The 17694-nt window shown below is 38.9% G+C and overlaps 1 protein-coding gene across 1 annotated transcript in view; it reads right to left on the reverse strand.

Moving 5' to 3' along the window:
• The window catches only part of LOC146551134 (uncharacterized), a 57151-nt gene that overhangs the window by 9446 nt on the left and 30011 nt on the right, over positions 1 to 17694 (reverse strand). Inside the window, exons 12-16 of the mRNA XM_085259996.1 lie at positions 11792 to 11944; positions 7582 to 7711; positions 7430 to 7462; positions 6933 to 7030; positions 3338 to 3421 (exon numbers count right to left, since the gene is read on the reverse strand). Coding sequence (XP_085116122.1) covers positions 3338 to 3421; positions 6933 to 7030; positions 7430 to 7462; positions 7582 to 7711; positions 11792 to 11944 — 498 coding nt within the window. The remainder of the gene's footprint in view (positions 1 to 3337; positions 3422 to 6932; positions 7031 to 7429; positions 7463 to 7581; positions 7712 to 11791; positions 11945 to 17694) is intronic.

Here is a 17694-nt window from a genome sequence, read left to right on the forward strand (position 1 = left end):
GGTGAGATTTGGACAAGAAGAACTGACTTACTACTACTACAGCCCTGAACTGAGCAGAACACATAGCAGCTTCTTAGTAATCTTAAGCTGTGTCCAAATTCTTTGGCCACCTCGTACTTCCAGCCTTTTCGGTCTTCGGAGGACCCGGCCCACGTAGACCACAACGGCCGGGTCCTCCGAAGACCGAGAAGGCTGGAAGTGTGAGGCTGTGAAATTGGGGGGTCTAGCCTTCAGGTGTGTGTCACCAGCTGTCTTGGTGGACTTTAATAAACTCAGTTGTTTGCTCCTTGCTATCTAAAATATAACAGGACTTTGGCGTAAGTTTATTTTGTGACCCAGAAAGAGTAATAAGAGTAATATTAAAACTAAGTAGCTGCCGCCATTGTTAGAAACTGGAATTGGCTGGGCCGCGCTATGAATTCTGGGATATGGTGGGCCACGAAGGATACACCCGACCCATCCTTTAAATCTGGGGTAAAGGAGGAAGCATTTGTCAGCCGTGTGTGGAGGATTCTTTGAATTTGGACAGCCTTCGTTGCGTCGCTGTGACGTAATCGGCCTACAAACGGGCCTCCGAAGGATGCAGCCTTTGAATTTGGACACAGCTTTAGGCTCCAAAAGGTGACCTCTCTTTGAGCATACATAATTCGAAACAAGTAGACTTGAAGTCAAGTCTACTTGAATATTATATTATATTGAATATTATATTGAAAAAATATTGAAAAAATTATATTTTCTTACCAGAGTTGAAGGCTGCCCTGGAAATTGCTACGATCTTGAGTTTTTAATTGAGATTTTTTAAAAGGGCACTCAAAAAAGAGCATTTGTGTCAATTGTGGTATTTGTATCAGGTTGTAAAAGATTTCCCTGTAATGTTAAGCTAACTGCTGCCCTGCAGGGTCTTCACTGCGCTTTGCTCTTATATAAAAGTGTGATAGTATTTGCATCCTCACACACACGGAGCGGAGCATACAAAAGACATGACATGATATTAATCAAGTTGACAGCAACTTATTACAGTAATTACAAAAAGAAATTCCTGCCAGGTGTTAACCCTGATGTAATATAATGAAAGACAGGGAGCAGCCAATTGGCAAAGCCAAGTGCCTTTCAATATTTGCCTACTCACTGACCACTGTTTGCAGTCAGACTACTGCAAATGATTTGCTACCTCTCCTTCTGCTGCTAACTGTTCACACAATACAACATAGAACTGAAAAAGTATAGATCCATCTACTTATTTTCTCTGATCTGGTGATACTGGGGTGACCGTGGTTCAGGGGGTTGAGAAGCTCATCTGTAACCGGAAGGTTGCCGGTTTGATCCCCAGCTCTCTCTGTCCTGGTTGTTGTGTCCTTGGGCAAGACACTTTACCCTACTGGCTGTCATTCTGTCCCAGGGCAGCTGTGGCTACAACTGTGGTTTGCCTGCACCAGTGTGTGAATGTGAGAGTGAACGAGTAGTGGAATTGTAAAACACTTTGGTTGCCTAGAAAAGTGCTATATAAATGCAATCCATTGTTATAAATACTGGATTATTGCGGTGTTTTATGTTGTAAGTATCTTCAAAACCTGCACAACAAAGGTGCTGCTTTCACTGTCCAGCCTGTTCAGACACTGTGTTAGTGATCACAGCATAACGGCTGTTTGACAAATGTGAGGACTCAGAAGGAAAATGAAGGAGAAACAATATCTGCCTGGCTGGAGCTTCAAAGAGTCTGTGCCAGACAAAATCAGCCAGACTCAACGGCTTCAGCCAGACGAGTTGTTTGTTTCCAAACTTTGTGCTAAGCTACATCAACAAATTGCTGTCTGTTGCTTCATATTTACCATACAACAACATGAACGTGGTATTAGTCTTCTCATCTTGCTCTGACGCAGCAACATGTTAAACCACTCCTTTGCTTTTAAAAGAAATTACATGTAAAACACACTAAATGATCCCTTGTTTCCATTTCTTATAAAATCTACACCAAACACAAAGGAATCGATGCAGATGATTCTTTTAAAGGATTTAGAGAAATGCTGAATGGCACCTTTGTTTACTTGTGAACAAATATTTTGAGTGCACAGGAATCTAATTGTTTCTCTAGTATAACAAAATTTCCTACCGGGCCTAAAGCTCACAGCTCATGCTGTCATATCTCAGCTCTCAAATACAGCAGGAAGGGTAAGTGGACTCTATGATGATGGATTGTCCATAGAGATATGAGAAAGGTGAGAAAATAGGCACTGCTTTTGTATTGATTGTTTTTGGTGGGTGACTCCTTAAAAAAAAGACATAGCCCCTGTTAAGATGTCAAAAGTGGGATTGAGCTCTGAAAACCTAATTTAACCAGGCTAGTAAGCAAAGAAAAGGTTCTCTTTTATGGACAATGTGATGAAAGAATACACAGGGACCAGTGCTTCCACTAAATCTGATGATATGTGTGACAGAGGTGTTCGCTTTATGGTCGATCTCACCATGCGACCAGAGCTTTTAAGGCAGGTGCATTTCTCATTAAAGAACATCACCGTTTCCAGAGTCCAGTCCACACAAAAGAGCCCTTAAATCATAAAAGGTTCACGTACGAATGGATGTATTGTACATTCAGATATACGTATAAATGAGATGTCATCAAAATACAAAGAGTCACAAAGCAGTATGAAGCTCAAAAACTATGTTAAATTTATGGTACGCCCCTTAAGGTCTAACAAATGACTCAAAAAAAAAACTACATGAGAATCCCACCAGGGGTGCTCCAACATCTCGTCATTTTTCATCATTTGTAGAGCATCCTAAATCAACGTGACATTGCACATTAAGGGTCGGGATGAACTTGTCTTTCACACTTTCTGCCTGCAGGAAACCAATGTTCACTAATCCTCCTAAAATTATCCAATGAAGGAGGTATAACACTCCAAAACAGCAAATCAGCTGTGGTGGGTTTTAAACGACGTTGAGATCATTGTTATAAGGTATAAATCACATACATTATATGCGCTTGTGGAAGCCCTCAAGGACACGCGGTGCAAACAAAGTAACCTTGTGGATTCTTGAAATAATGTACTCTCCCAGTGTAGCATGGGGAAGATGAGATGACAAATAACTGAAGAGGGCCATCTAGACATTACTGGGACAGGGGACCATCTGTCTTTTTTCTTTTTTTCTTTTTGTGTCCCGTTTGGATCTTTAGCCATCAGAATTGTTGTCTTAAGGCCAAGAAAGATGCCAAGCGGATTTATTTTACCAAGTGGATCATCATGGCCTTGCCATATTGGTCCATTTGATTGACCTTTATTATAATCAACCATCTGTCTTTGACGCTGAGATATTGAAATAATAATTCAAGGATTACCAGTATGTCAGAGTAGAGTTTCTTCATCTCCTCGCATGTCTTCGTCAGGGCCGAAAGATCTGCGTTATATTTCTCAATCGCCATCTAGGATATAAGGAAAAGCACAAGAACCTCCTGGTAAGTTTGTCAGTCTTCACGCTAACCATTTAATTAGAAATATTCTGCTTATAAAAGGAGGAAACTAAAGATCTGCTACCTGGATTTTTTTTAAAGGATAATTGTACTGTTAATCAATGGCATATAGGTACATAATATATAAAAATAGATGAGTTGATTCATTAAAGGTGGATTTTCTTGTCTTTATTCATGGAACTCACTACAGTCAGAGTTAAAAAATTTATCTTTATGTCATGATAATCCTCAGTGTAGCCCCTTAATTTGAAGAGCAGACGAGTGAGACTTCTGTAGTCACAGCCAAGTCGAGAACAGAAAAACTGGCTCTACCATTGTAACAGCGCGTATATGTGTGCATGAATGACAGAGCATTAGAAAAAGCATAAGAGGCTGGCTTTAAAGAGACACATTTAGGGTGTCCAGGTGTCCCACTTTATGTGCGACTGCACTCCAGCACATGGCAAGATACAAAAGTCTGTTTTCTATTCACTGGCTGTGAAGAAAGTATGCTGTTATTATGGGTCAAGTGCAGCTTAACCTGCCACATCCTTTCGCTGTCAACATTAAGTCTCAATAAGGTAACATGTTATACAGATTTCAGTGGAATGTGATGGGAACTACCACAAATAAGGAATGCAGCAAAATAAAATCTGGGAAAATACTTTGGTAAGTGCAGAAGGCAATTTACAGAGATATGTTTTCCTTTTTTTGCCAGAGTTGTTTATAACTTTTGCATGGCGGAAGAATGTGACTTACAGGTCAAAATCCAGGTGGCTCAAAATGAGATGTGCACGTATATGGATCCATCCCCTCTTAAACTCAAAGATTAGATTAGACAGAACCGGAGCTGAAATAGCTCCGGTTCTGTCTAGTAACTGTCAACAGTTTTGACAGTTAGTGGAACAGAAAAAGAATGAGACAGACGAATTTAAGAGGACTATCCAGGTTTGCTGAGAAAGTGACATTCAAATAAAAACATGTTCTTCAAGTCCTAAAGGCCAAAATTGTAAACTGCATAATGGTCTTTATTTTACTGCATCTCTGCATTAGTGATGTGTCCTGTATTGTCCCACACAAACATATTTAATCCATTTCCACAAATGCACTACAGCCCTGAACCTTTAGACACTGGCCAAATTTGGTGCACATGTCAGTGCAAATATCCCACATGGACAGATGGGGCTTTAAGCTGCCAGTTCTCTGCTTCAAAGCCTGTGTGATTTCTGCATGTGCTGATGTGAGAACAGCACAGATATTAGTTAAGTGGATTCAGAGCTGGTGAATGAGTGTCCCGTGTACTGCCTCTTGTGCGCTTTACTCAGGCAGCACCCTCTTCTAAACAAACAGAGCATTTATAGCAGGGAGAACATGGCTGGTGCAAACTGTCTCCTGCTGTGGTCTACATGTGAGAAAGGACTGGTTTCATTTGTTCATGTGAAAAACAGCTTTCCTTTGTGAGGATCTAGTCACTCCATGCACGTTTGAGTTTCCAACCTGGAGTTGAAACTGCTGTCTTCGTAGTCTTTATAACTTCGATTGCAATAATTATATTGATTTTAAAAATGCTTTTAAATATGGTCAATCTTTTAATTTTGTTTATTTTCTGAAGAACCACATTTGTAAGGAAACGGTGGAGTTAAAATGTATATACAATGTTACTACCTGATTTAATTTAATGATAAATTTAACCTGAGGAAAAAAACAGTAATTTTTACCAGAAACATTGACTGAGGGAGAAAATTGAAATGAAAAGATTCATAATAACATTGCTTTAGCAGAGCAGTGAACAGAAATTTAACAACATGTTTGTCACAGTCTGGCGAGAGCAGACTGTATGAATTGAGAAAAGGACCCAAAACGCAGACTCCAAGGAACAGGGAACAGAACTTGAAATGTTAACAAAAGGCGAGCCGTTTAATATGGCTGGTAGAAAAGGTACAAACAAAGGGCAAGGCAAACTGAAGCAAAATTAACACAAACCTAAACTGGGGAATCTAAACAAACAATAAGAAAAACCTAGACAAGAAACTTGGAAGCATGGCATGAACAACAGACGACCTGACAATCACACACTGAAAATAGAGGACTTAAATACACAGCAGGTGATTAGGGGAAGTGGGAACACATGGAGGAACAGCTGACTGACATGAGCCTAATGACAGGACAAGGGAAGTGAAACTAAATACAATGAACAAAGAACACACGACTCCTTCAAAATAAAACAGGAAACATGAGACAGACATGATAATACAAACTTGATAACATAAGACACGCAGCATGAAACACGAAGGTTGAGGGGAAACTTAAATACAGGGGAAGAAAACACAAGGAGTCTAATAACCAAATGAACTTAGATAACCTAATGAACAAAATAAACTCAAACTTAAAACGCTGGGTCAAAAGACCCAGGATCATGACAATGTTATTGTTTGCAAAAGTTTACAACTCGGTTTTCGTCAGGGTCTTTCTGTGTATTTTTCTAACTTATAATGTTTGACAGAAGGTCAAGTCCACTGCGACATGATTGAAGCACCCAGCAATACTTAGATATTTTTTTTATCCATTTGCAGAAATGATTCAGTCAGAACTGTTGAAAAGATTTCCTAAACATCTTCCACACTTTTCTCAACCCATTCTGATGACATTATGCAAATGAATTATTTTCTCACATAAAGCATTCTTCTTGTAGGATGAACACACACATTTGTGCAGGCGTCTTCTCTTCCATCACTGCTCCAACCTCAGCAGCAAAGCTAAATAAGTAAAAAGACTTTCTTTTGAGCTGCATTGTTTGCCTGATATGAAAAATCCTCATTGGGTGGTTTTAGTTACGTCCTTAGCCTTGGTAAATACCCCGGTAAGCTGAATAATTATGATGTTGCCAAAGTTTGTGTTACTGCAAACAGTTTGCAGTCGGCTTACTAAATATTTTCTAAATGTTTACTAAATTTTGAAGGACAAGAACAATTTATGTCTGAAATTTCACGTATAAGCAGTTTGCCATGATAATGGGACATGCGAGGCATTTACACACATGACCTGTAGGCTGGAACCAGCCCGTGAAAGAATCTGAGCTGGGCTACAGGATGGCTTTGCAAGATTAAGAAACAAAACAGGAGGAGCATAATCATTTTTACTTTTGACTATATTGTGCAGCAGATAGCCTTGGATTGCAAGTCAACAATAGATCATATCGTCCAAAATGATCAATTTCACCCAAGCCTTACATCTGATTCACAGATTTCTTACTGCTAAAAGCAATATCCATGCCCTGCAAAACCACAAAACGTAAGATAATAAGCCAGCAAACTTGAGTACTTTGTTTTCTTTGCAGAATTGAACTCTGCTTCTTTACAGTAACAGAAAGTTTATTTTTTTTAGTTTTGTTTGGACGATATGTGGCCTAAAACTTTAAATGACTGACAGCCATATTTTAAATGATTATTTAATCTTTATGTATGCAAAATGTTTTCTACTTTACCTTCAGGTCTTTGAAGAAGTTTGGATTCTGAGCTGCTATATTTTTCTTCTTGGACATTTTTCTATACTGAGTGATTTTCTTTAGTTCATTCTTCAGGACTGAAGAAAAGAAACACACACACACACACACACGTCTTGGTTACCGTCCATGATATTTGAGCACCGAAGTAAATAGCTGCTTTAAATCAGGTGCTGTCTCCTGTGTGATCTCGTGGAGTGCAGTATTTGTGGCTTGTGGCAAGTTTTTGTAAGTCATCATATAGACAATATATTGGATTGAGACCTTACACTCCCTAGACAATGAGATCATGGCGTTTCAACAAAGTATACTGAAGCTACAATCACAGAAGATGGAGTAAATGTTACGATCACACTTCCTCACAAATAACTTTGTTGGCACAAAAAAGGAGGGTCAGTATTACAGCAATCTCAGCAAATTTAACAGTCTTTGGACACAGTAGTAAAATGTGACACAGTAGTAAAATGTGATCTACTCACCATCTACTTCTGCGGTCAAGCCTTTGATGGAAGCTATCCAAGAAAGGGGGCAGCGAAACACAGAGAAAATACACGTTTCATTTAACAGACCTCAACTAAAAAGTGCCACGCAGATTTCTTTCAGGTTTGATCAAATCTTGTCTAGCAAATACCTCCAGGGATAGTTTCAAATTCTGCCAACTCCTGGGGAAAAGTGGCCAAGCACGGTTCATGCAACATAATCTGCTCCACAAGGGCATGAAGCAAGGTGAACTTCTTGTCTGTCCCACGGAGCTGGACGAGCTAGGGAAGGAGAAAACACAAATTGAGAAAGGGAAGAACAGAGCTGTGTCCCCTTGCCATGCAACATACTGATTCCAACATAAAGGACAACATGTACGTATGTTCTTTATATCCATGCCTGTGTGTGCTGATGCAAACACGCAGCTTTGTTACTCTAGGTCCAATGAAGAATTGGAGGATAATGCATAAAGTGTGTTTACACCCATGGGAGGTTTGTGTGTGTGTGTGAATTTACAGTCATTTCCCAAGGACACTTCTGGCTGTTTTAACATGTCTCTATACATACATTTGATCCACTTTTATCTGAAACTGTTTCAAGGTTATAATAATACACGACTGCAAGGAACAAAAATAAATAAATAAAAAGCTTTATCAGCCTTTTGTTCAACAAAAATGTCAATACATGTAATATTCTTCTGTGGAAAAGTAGGTGCCCCTTTGGCCTCAGAAGGAGAGCATTAACAGAAATAACTTCTTGTGAGCAATTTGCAGGTTTGTTCACCAGCCTTTGTTATCTAATTCTGAAATTTCTGACGACTCCTCCATGCTGACTTTATTCAGTTGCATGATGTTTGAGATGTTTTATCTTGCATGTACTGGGTGTTTCAAATTCCCCCACAACTTTTCAGTGGATTTCAGATCTGGGCTTTTTTTTCTAAGCAATTACACAACCCTCAGTTTCTTCTTTTTGAACCATTCCTAGGTGGATTTATTAGTGTGTTTTTGATCTCTTAAATTCTTGTTAAAAGCTCCACTTTGACTCTTGGACAGATGGCCTCAGATTATCCTTTGATATGATGCAGAGTTGTATCAATAACTGCAAGCTGCCCAGTCACGGACACAGTGAAATAACCCCAGTACGTAGTGTTTCCACCACCATCACTCACACTTGGTGTGATATTTCTGTGAGAACCTGTGTTTATTCTGCCCAAAGCATGTCTGCAATCCTATCTTTTATTTGTCTGTCCAGATCACATTATTCCAAAAGGCCCAGGGCCAGATGTATAAAACACTGTGTTGATTCAGGGTTAAAAAGTAGCACAAAGGCAGACACATGTATATTACAATATCTCTGTCTGATTTATAAAGCCGTGCAAATTCAATAATAGCAAGCATGCAGACAAGCCTATTTTACACTTTAACCATGGATATATGTAGACACTACGTCATCCATTGGATATAAAAACACCCATCTTTAGAATGTTGTAAAGTAAACAAAGGATTTAGAGCAAATGTGAAAAGGAAGGAAGGAAATATGTTTGCAGGTCTTGGAAATACGACTAACATCTTTATAAGCTTGGAGCAACAGTAACACACCAGCAACACCAGAGCAGCATTTCTTGCATGTGACAATCAAGCAGAGCTATTTATAGCACCAACATTCAAATTAATATTGCAAGCCCTAATAAAATGTGGAACACAGCTGGTTAAAGTTGGCTACTTTGTGGTTACAGTGGCAGGCTGTGTATCTGTAAAGAGAAAACTACAACTACAAAGTTTAATTCTGCCTGTCAACCTTATTTCTTATTTTCACTTCACGATATCAGTCTTGCTCCCCCCAAAAATTGTGTGGCTAAAATATCCGTGTGGTGTCCATATTTTCACAAAATATTATTCCTTTATTCCTGTTTGTGTTTATTCATCCGATTGCAGGTCTTTGCCAAACTGTAGCTTCACTTTTTTTTTCCAGGCACATCTCCATTGTAAGTCAAAGTTGTGCATTCTCTAGGATATAGGGATTTGTAATAGAACATATGTACTCAGATGCCTGAATTAATTATATAAAATCTTTTACCCTGGTGTAACGATGCCATTTCAAACTCTGTTATGAAATACTTGTTTTAACAGGTTGTCACTTCTGTTTATGGGAATTATTTTGAATGGAGTTTAATAGTAGTAGTATGAATGAGGCTTACTAGCTATCTGTGACTACTTTGAAATTGTGCTGTTGGTATGAAATGGTAATGATGACTCTCGGATTTAAGCTACGCTACATTTGATGGTGCCGCATAATTAAAATTCAAGAACGACCTCTCTTATCCTGTGAAAGCAGCTCCCAATGATTTTTTTTCTATTTAGGTTATGTTGTTTACCAATTTAAGGCCAAGGCCAGCCTTTGAGGACTGCGTATACAAGACATGCACAAAGTATTGATGCTCACAAGTAAAAGAAAAAAGAACCAAAAAAAGATCTGAGATAACCTCGATGCATTTTTCTTGGAGGCAGTCAGCCATTAATTTGAAGAGAGTCTGTCTCAATTAGACCTGGAAACACCTCTGAGGCAACACAAGGCCTCGGCTTCATTAAATGGAGCAGAGGACGTTTTACTTCTGTGCCAAGAGCATTGCCCCTTAAACATTCCCAGCAGAGAGACATAAACACAAAAGAGTGATTCAAACTAAATTAAAAAAAAACACAAAGACAGTGTCGCAAACCCTAGACAAAAGCTGTGCATTCATCAGTTTAATCAACCTTAGAGGAATCATTTTGGAAAACAAACTTATTTGCTGTCTTTCCCGTGTTAGATGAAAAGATTGATGCCTTTCGCTAATCCGTCTGTTTATAGTTTAAAGCCACAGACAGTGCATATAGGATACAGGAACCAACATGGCACATGCTGGCTTGGAAAGTATTGCTTTAAAGCCTTGAGTGCTGCATTTTGGTTGTTGTCACTTTAGTTTTTATGAACCAAATGTAACTCTTTTTGAAGATAGTGTCAGGTGATTAGCCTATGCTAGTGCTCAAAAGCATGGTTTGCAAATGTATTCACTGTGATCCCATTGAAGTGGGATGCTAAAAATGAAAAGTGATAAACAGGCTTAAAACAGAACATACTTACCATTTGCCTTTTATATACTGTCCACTACCAGCCGACAGCTGGTACACTAGTCTGACATGATGAATCATATTTCTAACCATCAAGTAAATAATTACGTTTTGGAGGCAGGTTTGGGCAAAGCTAGTAAGGCTGTTTCTACCATTTGATAAGGCCTCGGTCACGCAGGTCTAGACACTGGTCAGCAACCCCCCTGGCAATTTTTAGTTGCTGGGGAAAAGTATTCCCCAGCTGGTTGGCAAATAGTTGGAGAGTGTTTGCATACAAGCCATCACCTTCAGTGCCCACTGCTGGGGTCCACAGCAATCTCCTAGTGACTAAACGGTTCATTAGGATATTTTTGATATATTTTTCATGTGTAAATAGACCTCTCTGCTGAATCACACTTGATATTAATCTCTGGCTCTCTTCTACAGCATGTCCTTCATCCTGTCTTCTTTCTCTCACCCTCACTGGTCCCAGCAGATGGCCGCCCCTCCCTGAGCCTGGTTCTGCTGAAGGTTTCTTCCTGTTAAAAGGGAGTTTTTCCTTCCCACTGTCGCCAAAGTGCTTGCTCATAGGGGGTCATGTGATTGTTGGGGGTTTTTTTTCTCTGTATGTATTATTGTAGGGTCTACCTTACAATATAAAGCGCCTTGTTGTCGTTGTGACTGTTGTTGTGATTTGGCGCTATATAAATAAAATTGAAGTGAATTGAATTTTGATGCAGTGCCATACACTTCTTTGCAATCAATTTCACACTAGGAACTCCCAACAATCTTCAGCAACCACCTACCAAATAGTCAAGGAATACTGTACACAGTTTCCCCCAATGATCAGCAGTTACCGGATTGTCACCGGCCAGTGACAGTTTAGGCCTGTGTGACTGAGGCCTGAGCTAACCAGCTCCTGCCATCTATTTACCAGATACATGTGATATCCAGTAAATTGTAGTTTTGATATTCTCATTTGAGTCTCTACATTTTTTTCAAGCCTTTTCATCCTGCTCCACTTCTTTTCATTTCTAAGACACTGAGCCACTAAAGGCGATATTTTGTGCAAAGTTTCATTCCTCCTGCGAAGCCATTCATCGACACAGTCACACAACTGTTAGAGTGAATATGTTCAAAGACCTGAGTAATCCAGAGCGACTGAGAGAAAAACTGAAAGATGCACAGAAGCCCTGCTGTGTATGTCAATGAGTAGTCTTATTAGCTCTGTGCTGCAACTCAATCAAAGGTCAGGCAACAGTGGTGGACTCGTACTTTAGTTAAGGAGGAGAGACGGAATCCCTTGGCCTTTTCCTTCCCGGCATTCTCATTGAGGTAATTGCCAATGGCGAGGAGGTACTCCAGCACGGAAACAAATGACCTGCAGTAGTACAGCTGCATGCACATTCTGATCTTCTGGTTAATCAGCTGGAAGACAAACACAAGGGCACAGAGCAAAGTCATTTGTTCTGAAATCCACCCATATACAGGCTCTCACATTCATTTTGCCACACAACAATAATGCAAAGTGGAATAAGGCCGAAGCTTGTTTAGAGGCTCTCTGTACTGACAAAGAGTCGAAAAAAACAACTCCAGGCTTTACAATTTTATATTCTAAACATAAACAGCCATCTCACTACACCTCATTTGACCTCATAAAATGAATAATCAGGACCTGGTTGTTTGGCAAGATTATTATTTTGTATGCAATTGTGTCAAGTACAAATATCCCCCTAGAATATCACACAATTTCTGTGTCTAACTATCTCTAAACAGATCCCGTTGAATATGCATATGCATTCATATTGAGAAAAAATTAAAGTGGAATTTAAGGTTTTGCCAGTGATGTATTAGAGGGAAAAAAGGAGCTGATGCTTTGGGAATTATAGTCCTTGACAAAGAGTTAGCTTCTCTAAATAAGCCCGTGCCAGCCAACAACATCCCCCACCATATGCTCCTGTTTTAAGAATAACTTCCCAAAATCTACCAGTGGGACAACCTCAGTTACAAGAGAAAAGAACGCAGAAAGCAGATATCCAGATATCCAGATATCCAGATACAGAACACATTATATAAACCTTCTTTGCACAGGACCATCTGTAACATGGAAAACTATTGTAGCTCCATGGCATAAAGACCAACTCATAGTGCACTGTAACCTGTTTTAAGAAGATTCTCTGATTTGATATACACTATTTATATTTACTATATTATTAACGTCAGTTAAAGATCTGAGATATTGATCTGGTTGGTTACGTAGCAGAGGGTACATCAATCCATTCAAATGGGACAAGCTTTGCTGTATCTCCTAGCACAGTGTCAAGAACATTAAGGAGCTGGAAAAAGGTTGTAGAAGGCCCTTAACCCATCAGAAGGACCTGTATATGCCCCTTTGTGCAAGGAGGAACAGGTTGAGCACTGCCAGAGCCTTACAAAATGACCTCCAGAAGGCCGGTGTTGTCTCTGACCAAACAATCAGAAACAGGCTTCATGGGGGTGGCCTGAGAGCCCAGCGTCTTCTTGTGAGCCCTGTGCTCAATGCCCGGATCTGTAGAGGCCAGATGCCTTTTGCCATAGAATTTCAGAATTGTAGAATTGACAGGTCCACATCTGGCACAATGTGGCAGACATGAAAGGGTGCGGAGAAGCTGTGGAGAATGCTATGCTGCTTGTAATATCATTCAGCAAGTCTGGTTTGGTGGTGGGTTGGTGATGGTCAGGGAAGGCATATCTACAGAGGGACACACGGACGGTTCAACTTAAGCCGCCAGGTTTCTGATCAGAGTGATGCCCCGGTCAAGGTCTAAGAGGAGATGCCCCAGGACATCATCCATCGTCTCATTAGAAGTATGTCTGAATGTTGTCAGACAAGCGTGAGGGCCGTACAAAATACTGAATATTATTGTGAGCTGCTGCAAAGAAATTTCAGCGAAACGGACAAGCCTGCCCATCCTTTTCTAACACATTACCCAGTTCATACCATACTAGATATCCAGTATGGTATTTTTTCCATTGAGATTTGATGTGTTTTCAATGTGTTACTTTAATTTTTTTGAGCAGTTTGATGTTCTAATCACTTTAAAGCCAGAAAAAAATATTTTTTTTAAAAAACATAGCCATGATATCACTGACAGAAGTGTTCATGAAAGTTGACATAAGAGTTGTTTACTTTTCCAAAGGAAAAAAACTATTGTTTTCTCATGTATTGTTTTCTTCTTTCTCTACAATTTTTGATCAAATAATGTAGCAAACAGCAGTGAGTGGAGGCTAGCCCCGCTGCATACTGTCTCCTTCATTGTGTGGGAGGTGGATGCTTCCCATTGAAAAGCTAAGGGAAGCAGCTGTGTGCTGTTATCTATTGGAGGTGGGGAAGTTAACTTCAAGTGCATTTTCCAAATCAACAACTTCTCATCCTTGAAAAGTAATGTAAAACCAGAAAATACAGTTTGAAAATAAAGTTACTACAGCATAAGTCTCACATTTACAGTATCCTCATAAGTTGCTAGACATTTACACTTTTTTAACCCTGTACATCACCACAAGGGATTTTAAATCAAGCAATCGAGATGTGATGTGCAAAGTGCAGACTTTCAACTTTAATTCGAGAAGTTTAACAAAAACATTGCATCACTTCACATTGAATCACAACCCTTTTTATTCATAGTCTCCTATTTTCAGTGGCTCAAAGATAATTAGACAAATGAAAGTAATTTTAAATATATATATATATATATTTTTTTTTTTTTTCAAATAAATTGATTAAAATCCTTTGCAGTTAATCACTGCCTGAAGTGACATTACCAAAAGCAGTGTCTCTTGAGATACTCACTCCAGCTACCTTAAGTTGCTGCTTGCTTGTGGGTCTCTCTACTTTCAGTTTTGTATTTAATAATTGTAAAGCATGCTCTATTGGGTTAAGATCAGGTGAATAACTTAGTCATCCAAGAATATTCCCTTTCTTTTCCTTGAGCAACTCTTGAGTTGCTTTTGTAGCACGGTTTGGGTCATTATCCATTTGCATTGTGAAGTGCTATCCACTCTTATTACAGCCCAGTACATCCTGTTACTTCTAGCAGCAGTCTCACCATCATTAAACACTAGTAGCCTGGTTTCCCTCATAGTCTTACATACCCATGCTGTTAACATTGCCTCTTCCATGTTTGACAGATAATGTGATGTACTTCATATCATCATCTGTTTCTTTCTTCTTATCATACTGATACAATTTATTAATCTTGTTTCACTTTTCCAAAGACTTTTTTCCCCAACCAAGCAGGCTCTTTAACATGTTTTCTGTCTAATCTGGCCTTTCTGTTCTTGAGTAGGGATGGAAACTGATAAGAATTTAGCCATTCCGATTCCATTATCGATATCACTTATCGATTCGATTACCAATTTAAAATCTCTTATCGATTGTCATTGGGTTCTCATTGAGAGTCACCACCATCGCTAAGCAGCAATAAAGAAATTACATTCATGCAGATTAATTGCACGCTGTGGGTCAAATGTTTGTGCGTGTTTGTTCAGGTATTTCCCCTTTTTGCTGTTATCACTGTTGGAGATGCTACTCAAAAAAGTTATTATTACACATATTACCTGAACACTTCCCTTAAAAGTAAAGCAGTACATAACTTAATTTCTCCTGCAAAAGGTAATTTGTTATATTTCTTGTTACATTGCTTTCATGTTACTCTGTAATATCTGAAACACACTGCTTCATAATCACCATTTAACAATATAAACCTGAGGTTATGAAAATGTTAGACTTTGTATAAAAATGGCTTTAATTCCTAAACAGTTAATGCAGTGCTTTTGTTAAACCCCTTGAATTAAAGCTGCAAGCCTGCACTTCAGTCACATCTTGATTGTTTGATTTAAAATGCACTGTATTGGTGCACAGAAGAAAAACTACAGAAACTATGTAAATGTCCAAAACTTTATAGACCTAACTGTGTGCGGCTTGTCCAGATACGTTTTCTAATATATGTTCTTTATTTCATTTGGATGCTGCAAGCTATAATAGGCTCACTGCTGGCTCCAAAAGCAAGGAGGCCAAGAACACCCACTGGTAATTGAAAACCGCAGTTACAAAGAGAAGACAATTAGCCCAACCTGAACTCAAAGAAGAAAAACAGAGCCGAGCCTCCCAGATTGTCTCTGTTTTCTGAGGAGAAAAGATTTACCATTGTTACAATGGTGAATGTCCACGTTAAACCTGAGTTTCATATAATTGGATCAATGTATTTACAACTAATCCCTTTGAACCAATGCTCCAGGAGATGTATGCTGTTAAAAAGGGGTATGCCAAATATGGCTATGGCAGGCACAGAAGCCCCGCCCACCTACTAAAGAAACCTGGCTTAAAGGGACAGTAGCCTTAAAGTGGGAACTAGAGTGGTCTGAAGAGCTTTGGTATAAGATAATAAGGATTATTTTTAGTTGTCAATCATTTAAAGTCTAGTAGAATCCAACAATAAAAACATGGAGTTAAAATTAGAATAATAAGTTCCCTTTAACGGATAAAGTCAATCTGGTAAACATTTGTATATTTCTTTAATGCTAAAGTTGCTAAAGTTTCATATTCATATTTGATGTTTTGTGCATTCAGATGAAGTCTGCAAGGCTTTCTTTATTTTTGTGTTTTTTTACTACAGCAAGGCTTTCTGTCAAATTACACAAGATTGTATTGTGTCTTGTTTTAGAATAGTTCACCATTTATATATCTACTGAAAATACTACATTTGGTTTTATCATTCTGTACATCACAGCTTCAGGTGATGCCTCCCTGTCTACTGCATCAATGGCTCTGGCTCTGTGACTTTGCATTTCTTATATGTATATTTGAAATAGCTGCACACAGAGCACAGCAAATGTTTAAAGAAAAAGCTAGGGCCACAATGCAGAGTAAAAGCTGTCATCCTTGCAGTGAAACACCAACAAGCACATCACAGGTGAGAAGCATTCCCACAGTGGTGACTTTGCCATTTTCCCTCCTCAAGTCCTGTCTGTCAGGTGGCAGGTAAATCCTTCTTAATGTTAGTGCCTTAAGAAGCCTGTCGTGTTGGAGAATCCAAGGATTTGCAACTATGTTGCGACTACGAGGACACTGTACTAGGAAGGACCTAAATCTGAAGTGCACCTTACCTTTTTGTCACAGTGTACCTGTACGCAAATACCAAAGCTTTTGATTGAATGACCTTTTTAATAACACAGTAGAAAGAAAACAATATCAGAAGCAAAAAGCCAAGAGTAAATTGAAACTTAATGAAATTGCTAATCTTTCTTGTCGAGTCATCTTGCCGGCACACAATATGTTTGTCCCTGTGTGTTAGACAAAGAAAAATTACTGTCACAGTCAATGGATTACAGTGCCATCATTCTTATCCATTGTTTCTCTTCATTCTCAGACAGTCAGCAGACAAGAGATTAGGGTTGAAGCACTGATGCTGAAAGAAACAGAAGCTTGAGAGAATCACATAAAAAAATGGCTGAGGTGCTGGGGGGCATTCTTGTCTGCCTGCAATATCTTTACACCCTGTAGTCCCCAGTGCCAATAAACAACAATGCGCGATAAGAGTGTTAACGATCAGTCTGACTAATGATGAACAGGAATCTCTGGATACTCGAACTACACAAACCAAAAGCATTTCAGGTGTTCGTGTAAGGGTTAAGAAGATACTAAAATTAATATAGATATAGATATATATATATATATATTTGAGTTGGAACTTTGTGTGAGTGTGTGTTTTTTTCATTTGATTTTACCTGTATTAATTTAAAAGTGTCTGTCTTTGAAGTGGGTCTAGAAGTTTGCAGAAAGAAGAAAAAGTCATAAATCTTTCCACATCTCTTCCTTTGTGATAACTCCAAAGTGAGTTTTCATTGGGTTTTTTGATAAGGATTTTCTTTTAAACTTTGGTGGTTTTAAACCACCTGCAGAAAAATTAAACTTGATTTGATTAAGAGCCATCTTTTCTTCTCCGTCAAATGAAGAAAAGTGTCTTAAAGTGCTTCTCTGTTTTCAAGACTCTTAACATTCCAGCAAATAGAATAGAAACTACTTCACCCGCCACATAAAACCTAAAAGTCAAACTGAAGAGGGGGGAAAAGCTTTCATGTATTAATAGTATTTTGTGCACAGATGTTCTTTTCATTTATGTCTAAAGCTACGATGTATC

This window comes from Mchenga conophoros, linkage group LG20 (genome assembly GCF_057382185.1).
Source record: "Mchenga conophoros isolate Kocher_MC1m ecotype Shallow Benthic linkage group LG20, M_conophoros_male_GT1.1, whole genome shotgun sequence".
Taxonomy (NCBI): domain Eukaryota; kingdom Metazoa; phylum Chordata; class Actinopteri; order Cichliformes; family Cichlidae; genus Mchenga; species Mchenga conophoros.